At 57.5% G+C, this 7,369-nt stretch overlaps 1 protein-coding gene across 5 annotated transcripts; it reads right to left on the bottom strand.

Annotated features, from left to right (window-relative positions):
• Window positions 1–463: 463 nt before the first annotated feature.
• LOC148640265 (uncharacterized) lies at window positions 464–6,827 on the bottom strand. 5 transcript variants are annotated; one of them, XR_015930544.1, is made up of 7 exons: window positions 5,261–6,806; window positions 4,190–4,289; window positions 3,366–3,716; window positions 2,140–2,388; window positions 1,393–1,507; window positions 800–933; window positions 464–749 (listed from the first exon to the last, which is right to left on the bottom strand). XR_015930544.1 is itself a non-coding variant. In XM_088620540.1 (6 exons), the coding sequence occupies exons 2-6, from the start codon at window positions 4,239–4,241 to the stop codon at window positions 891–893; spliced, it is 801 nt and encodes a 266-aa protein (XP_088476666.1). In that variant the 5' UTR covers window positions 4,242–4,289; window positions 5,261–6,823; the 3' UTR covers window positions 464–890. The 5 variants fall into 5 exon arrangements, 4 of the variants coding, with proteins under 4 accessions (XP_088476666.1, XP_088476663.1, XP_088476665.1 ...); XM_088620540.1 differs by having other exon boundaries at window positions 464–933; window positions 3,375–3,716; window positions 5,261–6,823; XM_088620537.1 differs by having other exon boundaries at window positions 464–933; window positions 5,261–6,805.
• Window positions 6,828–7,369: the final 542 nt, after the last annotated feature.

The raw sequence follows: 7,369 nt of genomic DNA, 5'->3' as shown, positions 1-7,369 counted from the left end.
ACAGTTTGATACAGCTTTGTTTCTCTCCTGTTTTACTGAGTCTGAATGTTGGCATCGTTAGTGTTAAAAGGTGCAGTGATGGTATCTGATCATCGGAGGGCAGCAGTATTATGGTTAGGTGCAGTAACTGGTGCTGATCAACAGAGGGCAGCAGTATTATGGTTAGGTGCAGTGATGGGTGTTGACCAACAGGGGAGACAATTTTATAAACACGGTGACCGGCAGTTGATGCTGTTTCACGGACAGAATCCACAACCAGGCTGGTAAAGGCCTTGTGGGTCTTGTAACGCTAAAGCAACAGGTAAAGGTTTATTCCGCACTGAAAAGAGATGAAAAGACTTGAAGAGGGCTCCACACACCTGAAACGTCTCTTTTCAGCGTGGAATAAACCTTTACTTGTTCCTCTGCATGGTGATGCAGCTCCCTGCTTGAACTACTTCTAACACTTGAGTTGAGGCCATAATTAAACAAAGTGTCTTTATTTTCTGAGTTTAGCAGTATTGCACATTATTAAATGAAAAAGTGATTAAGTCAATGTCTCCTGGCCTCCTGCACTGTCCGCCTGTTCCAGTGGATCTGGTGTTGATGACCGGGGTCACCTGTCCTGTCCACCTGTTCCAGTGGATCTGGTGTTGATGACCCGGGTCACCTGTCCCGTCCGCCTGTTCCAGTGGATCTGGTGTTGATGACCCGGGTCACCTGTTCTGTCCGCCTTTTCCAGTGGATCTGGTGTTGATGACCCGGGTCACCTGTCCTGTCCATGTGTTCCAGTGGATCTGGTGTTGATGACCCGGGTCACCGGTCCTGTCCGCCTGTTCCAGTGGATCTGGTGTTGATGACCGGGGTCACCCGTCCTGAGAGGGTCCGAGCTGTGCCGCCTGTCTGCTGGTTCAGAGACCGAGCTCCACACGCCCCTGTTCCTGCTCACTGCAGCTGTGATCCCAGGGCGAGATCCCACGGATTCAGATTAAGTTCTGAGCCGGAGCTCTGCACTGCCTGAGAAAACAGCAGGACAGAGGACACAAGTAGACTCACACTTCGCCTAGAGAGGGACTGGGGCAGGGCAGGGCACAGAATCACACTGAGAGACGGGGCAGAGGACAGAGGACAGGGGGCAGAGGACACAACCAGACTCACACTACGCCTAGAGAGGGACTGGGGCAGGGCACAGAATCACACTGAGAGACGAGGCAGAGGACAGAGGACAGGGGGACAGAGAGGGGCAGAGGGACAGCGGGGCAGACAGAGGGCAGAGGGACAGACGGAAGCCAGATGGACAAAGGCACAGACAGAGAGACAGGTGTAATACACTGGGGCTGTTTCCACAGTGTTGTCAAGATGGAGTGTGCCTGGCTGCAGACAGCTCCTCGCCCTGGGCACCAGGATTCTTACCTGCGAATTACAACAGTTAGAACAGTCCCACAGCCCAGGGCCAGAGCCAGCCCGGCCCCCAGCCCTGGGAACCCCCTCTTCCCAGTCTTCCCAGTCCGGCCAGTGCACTGGGAGCCTGCAACAGGGAAGAAAGAGCACTGCTGACTCTGCAGTCCGGCCTGCTGCTTCTCTCCACACAGATCGGCACTGCTACTGCATGACTGCACAGATCTTAACAACCCCTGGGAGAGTGGGGGGACCCCCCTCAGCCCCCTGGGAGAGTGGGGGACCCCCCTCAGCTCCCTGGGAGAGAGAGAGACACCCCCTCAGCCCCCTGGGAGAGAGAGAGACACCCCCTCAGCCCCCTGGGAGAGAGAGAGGGACCCCCCTCAGCCCCCTGGGAGAGAGAGAGGGACACCCCTCAGCCCCCTGGGAGAGTGGGGGGGACCCCTCAGCCTCCTGTGAGAGAGAGAGAGACACCCCTCAGCCCCCTGTGAGAGAGAGAGGGACCCCCCTCAGCTCCCTGGGAGAGAGAGAGACACCCCCTCAGCCCCCTGGGAGAGAGAGAGACACCCCCTCAGCCCCCTGTGAGAGAGAGAGAGACACCCCCTCAGCCCCCTGGGAGAGAGAGAGACACCCCCTCAGCCCCCTGTGAGAGAGAGAGAGACACCCCCTCAGCCCCCTGTGAGAGAGAGAGAGACACCCCCTCAGCCCCCTGTGAGAGTGGGGGGGACCCCTCAGCCCCCTGTGAGAGTGGGGGACACTCACCCTGGGCGGTGTAGTTGGCCGTCACCTCCCCCAGCTCGTTGTGTGCCTGGCAGGTGAAGAGCCCGCACAGTGGCGCCAGGCCCGCAGGCGCCAGGGAGCGCCCGTCCGCAGACAGCCGGTACCGGCCCGGGGACACCGGCACCCCGGCCTGCAGCCACTGGAAGACAGGAGCGGTGCCGCGCCCCACTGCGCAGAGCAGGGCTGGGGGGCTGTCTGCAGCCAGGGAGACGGACACGCTGGAGATGGGCTCTGTGGAGAGAGGGGGCCCGTCACTGTCCCACACCGAGCAAGAGCACCGCACCCCGGGCTGGAGCAGAGTGTGTGTGTGTGTGTGTGTGTGTGTGAGAGAGAGTGTGTGTCAGTGTGTGAGAGTGTGTGTGTGAGTGTGTGAGTGTGTGTGAGTGTGTGTGTGAGAGTGTGAGAGAGAGAGTGTGTGAGAGAGAGAGTGTGTGAGAGTGTGTGCGTGTGTGTGTGTGCCAGTGTGTGAGTGAATGAGAGTCTATGTGTGTGTGTCAGTGTGTCAGTGAGAGTGTGAGAGAGTGTGTGAGTGTGTGTGTGAGTGAATGAGAGTGTGTGTGTGTGTGTGAGTGTGTGTGTGTGAGAGAGTGTTTGTGTGTGTGCGAGTGTGTGAGTGAATGAGAGTGTCAGTGAGAGGGTGGAGTGTGTGTGTGAGAGAGAGAGTGTGTGTTTGTGTGTGTGTGTGTGTGTGAGTGAATGAGTGTGTGAGTGAGAGGGTGGAGTGTGCATGTTCTCTCTGTGGCTGTGGGATTTTCTCCAGGATCGTCCCCAGGGCAATGTGCCGCTACGTGAGGTCAGTGGGTCGCTCGCTGTGTGCCCGATGGTACCGCCACTCCACCACAGACCTGTCCTGTCGGAGGAGTGCGTCACGAGCCACTGCGAGAACCACAGATCACCGGGTTTTCACTTCCAGTTCACACTCAGTTCACACAGTTCACACTCAGTTCACACTGCTGGATGGGAAGACCGCTTCACATCCTCACACCTCCCCTCGTAACTCCTTCGGGCAGATTTCTTCCCAGATCTTTTTTCTTCCTGCTCTGTAAAAACTTAACTTTGTGTCAGAGTGTGTCTGTGTGTGTCCGTGTGTGTCAGCGTGTGTCAGCGTGTGTCCATGTGTGACAGCGTGTGTCCATGTGCGCTGGGGTCAGTGGGAGGCTGTGGGGGTCAGTGGGTGTGGATTAGCCACAGTGACCAGTCTCTCTTACCGTACTCACTCACTGTGGCCTGCGCCGAGCGCTCTGTCCCATCCTCCGCGGTGACGATGATGCCGTACAGCCCACTATCAGCTGCACTGAAGTTCCTCAGCCACAGGGTGGCGCCACTGTCAGTCAGGGCAACACGCTCACTGAACGTCTTCAGGGTCTCCGTGGGCCCCCAGAAGAGCTTGGCGATCTGGAGCAGGGAGTCTCCGGGCTGCCTGCGCTCCCAGGACACCATGTACACGGATTCTGAGGGCTCGGTGTCAATCTGAGCCTCCAGGACCAGGTCCTGACCCGGGATCACATTCTGGAACTGGGATTTCAGCTGGACTGAAAGGGACTGGATATGGACAAGCACTGGAGACAGGAGAGAGGGGATAGAGGGAGGAGAGTGTGGGGGGAGAGAATGAGAGAGAGGAGAGAGGGGGGTGAGTCCTCAGACACCTCAGGTCTCCTAGTAACCCCCCTCACTCCAATAGCAGGATCTCCTAGCAACCTCCCTCATTCACATAACAGGGTCCCCTAGCAACCCCATTCACTCGAATAGCAGGGTCTCCTAGCAACCCACCCTCACTCATATAGCAGGGTCTCCTGGCAACCTCCCTCATTCACAAATTAGGGTCTCCTAGCAACCCCGCTGATTCACATAGCTGGGTCTCCTAGCAACCTCCCTCATTCAGAAAGCAGAGACTTTTAGAAACCCCTCTCACTCTCCATGGAGGACAACCAGATCCCTGAGCAGCACGAGCTGCTTAGCAAATGCAGCCAAACTGGGCGCCCAGCTGACTGCATGTAACTGAAGGAGCACCTAAGAGAGCAGGGAGACTCACGCAGGCAGAGCTGGGTCAGGGAGAAGGTCCGTGCTGGACTGCTCAGAGCCATGACGCTGAGTGGGCTCACGCAGGCTGCCTGCACACAGCCGGAGGGGCACTGAGAGACAGGACACACAGCAGCTTAGACAGACATCAGACACTGCTGACTCCAGCCCCGAGACACCCCGATCCCCACCACACCCCACTCACTCCCTCTCACCCTGCACTGACACCCCGATCCCCACCACACCCCACTACTCCCCCTCACCCTGCACTGACACCCCGATCCCCACCACACCCCACTCACTCCCTCTCACCCAGCACTGACACCCCGATCCCCACCACACCCCACTACTCCCCCTCACCCTGCACTGACACCCCGATCCCCACCACACCCCACTACTCCCCCTCACCCTGCACTGACACCCCGATCCCCACCACACCCCACTACTCCCCCTCACCCAGCACTGACACCCCGATCCCCACCACACCCCACTACTCCCCCTCACCCTGCACTGACACCCCGATCCCCACCACACCCCACTACTCCCTCACCCAGCACTGACACCCCGATCCCCACCACACCCCACTACTCCCCCTCACCCTGCACTGACACCCCGATCCCCACCACACCCCACTACTCCCCCTCACCCTGCACTGACACCCCGATCCCCACCACACCCCACTACTCCCTCACCCAGCACTGACACCCCGATCCCCACCACACCCCACTACTCCCCCTCACCCTGCACTGACACCCCGATCCCCACCACACCCCACTACTCCCCCTCACCCTGCACTGACACCCCGATCCCCACCACACCCCACTACTCCCTCACCCAGCACTGACACCCCGATCCCCACCACACCCCACTACTCCCCCTCACCCAGCACTGACACCCCGATCCCCACCACACCCCACTACTCCCTCACCCAGCACTGACACCCCGATCCCCACCACACCCCACTACTCCCCCTCACCCTGCACTGTAGCACTGACTACATGAATTCGGAGCCAGCCTGGATGCAGGCGTCGTGTAAATAAGCTCCTAATCGGCGCTTTGAGAAGAGAAAACGACGGAGACTCACTGCCGTGTCCCCAGCGTGGCCTGTCGGACCTGTGTGTGGAGTGAGCTCAGCAGGAGAGGCTTGTGTCGGAGCTGCACTCGACTGCCCTGTCCTCCCTGTCTCCTGGGACTGCGGCCGTGACAGGAAGGGCCAGGACTCTTCCTTCCCTGGAATTTCCCACAGCTAAAATGCCCAAGTCTTCCAAGCTCTTTCCTTTTAGAGTAATTACAGCAGCTCATCAAAAATGTTGTAAAACCACACTAAAAAATGCTGCTCAGACCAGATTCCTGACAACAATGCTGTGGAAATCTCTCTTCCTCTCGGCCCAACCCTGCTCGTACTCTTTCTGTTTTTCTTTCTCTGTTTCTCTGCTCTCTTTGCACAGGAAAGCTGCTGGCTCACTGTTCGGGAGTGAATGTCTCTGGGCCACTGTCTGCACTGCACAGTAAGAGTGAGACACTCTTGGCCCCTCTTGTCATTGCTCTGCGTGACAGTGAGATGCTCCTTTGTCTGGTCGGCGGGAGGGAAAGGTTCCTCGTGTCGTCGCTCTGCTCGCTGGGTCTGACAGGTTCCTCGTGTTGTTGCTCTGCTTGCCGGGTCTGATAGGTTCCTTGTGTCGTCGCTCTGCTTGCTGGGTTTGACAGGCTCCTTGTGTCGTTGCTCTTCTCGTCGGGTCTGACAGGTTCCTCATTTCGTCACTCTGCTTGTCGGGTCTGATAGGTTCCTTGTGTCGTCGCTCTGCTTGCCGGGTTTGATAGGTTCCTCGTGTCGTCGCTCTGCTTGCCGGGTCTGATAGGTTCCTTGCGTTGTCGCTCTGCTCGCTGGGTCTGACAGGGTCCTTGTGTCGTCGCTCTGCTTGCTGGGTTTGACAGGCTCCTTGTGTCATTGCTCTTCTCGTCGGGTCTGACAGGATCCTCATTTCGTCACTCTGCTTGTCGGGTCTGATAAGTTCCTTGTGTCGTCGCTCTGCTTGCCGGGTCTGATAGGTTCCTTTTGTTGTCGCTCTGCTCGCTGGGTCTGACAGGGTCCTCGTGTCGTCGCTCTGCTCGCTGAGTCTGACAGGGTCCTTGTGTGGTCGCTCTGCTCGCTGAGTCTGACAGGTTCCTCATGTTGTCACTCTGCTCGCTGGGTCTGACAGGGTCCTTGTGTAGTTGCTCTGCTCGCTGGGTCTGACACGTTCCTTGTGTTGGTGCTCTGCTCGACAGGTCTGACAGGGTCCTCGTGTCGATGTTCTGTTCGCCGGGTCTGACAGGTTCCTTGTGTTGTCGCTCTGCTTGCTGGGTCTGACAGGGTCCTCATGTCGGTGCTCTGCTTGCTGAGTCTGACAGGGTTGTCATTTCGGTGTTCTGCTCGCTGGGACTGACAGGGTCCTTGTGTCGGTGCTCTTCTCGTCGGGTCTGACAGGTTCCTCATTTCGTCGCTCTGCTTGCCGGGTCTGACAGGGTCCTTGTGTTGGTGCTCAGCCTGAGCAGCTCGTCCTGTTCATCAGGAAACACACCTAGCTGGTGCAGTTGCCTTAGGCACATGAGGAAGTAACATGACAGGAGTGATCAGAGCTCTAAACTCAGCCCAGACACACAGTTACCCCTCTGGGACACACGAAGGAGCAGGGAATGAAACTCCTACCCCCACTTGTCACTGTGGCTGTGCCCAGCTCAGTCCAGTCCAGTGAGAAAGGGCACACTACCTTGAAGAGACAAGGGCATGAAGAGGGCATCTCTCTTCATGCTAAAGCCACAATTTCTGAACATCTTCCCTCACCTCCTCATTTCTGACATTGAACTGGCAGGCCTGCCTGCTTCCTGCCTTTACCCAGAATGCACCCAGCTGTTGACGCCTCACAGCCATTCACCTGGAACAGCATGGTGACAGCAGCAGGAGGGCACGTCTCTGCAGATGTGTACACGTATTTACACACTACTGTCCACCTGATGTCAATATTAATGTGACTGCAGTGTGCTGACCTGTGTTTTGTCTCATGTGTGGCTACAGTGAGCAGTACTGTAGTTTTTCCAGTGTGGCCTGATGATCACTGTGTGTCCTTCTGCTTGAAGAGTTGTCTGTATGTAGATGACAGCAGACGCATTTCATCTGCACTGGACTACAGGTGAGACTGGAGTGTCCAGTCAG

The sequence above is a fragment of the Lepisosteus platostomus genome, chromosome 26 (genome assembly GCF_059453375.1).
Source record: "Lepisosteus platostomus isolate fLepPlt1 chromosome 26, fLepPlt1.hap1, whole genome shotgun sequence".
NCBI lineage: Eukaryota > Metazoa > Chordata > Actinopteri > Semionotiformes > Lepisosteidae > Lepisosteus > Lepisosteus platostomus.
Note: the sequence above shows the minus strand (reverse complement) of the source record. Positions and strands in the feature narration are given on the sequence as shown.

Excerpts from the sequence above, each read along its gene's own strand:
- LOC148640265 (XM_088620537.1), bottom strand. The coding sequence starts at position 4,241 with ATGGCTCTGAGCAGTCCAGCACGGACCTTCTCCCTGACCCAGCTCTGC. Across the intron at positions 3,717-4,189 it reads CCTGACCCAGCTCTGCCTGC|TGCTTGTCCATATCCAGTCC; the intron begins GTGAGTCTCCCT and ends TCCTGTCTCCAG. Across the intron at positions 2,389-3,365 it reads GGCCACAGTGAGTGAGTACG|AGCCCATCTCCAGCGTGTCC; the intron begins GTAAGAGAGACT and ends CTCTCTCCACAG.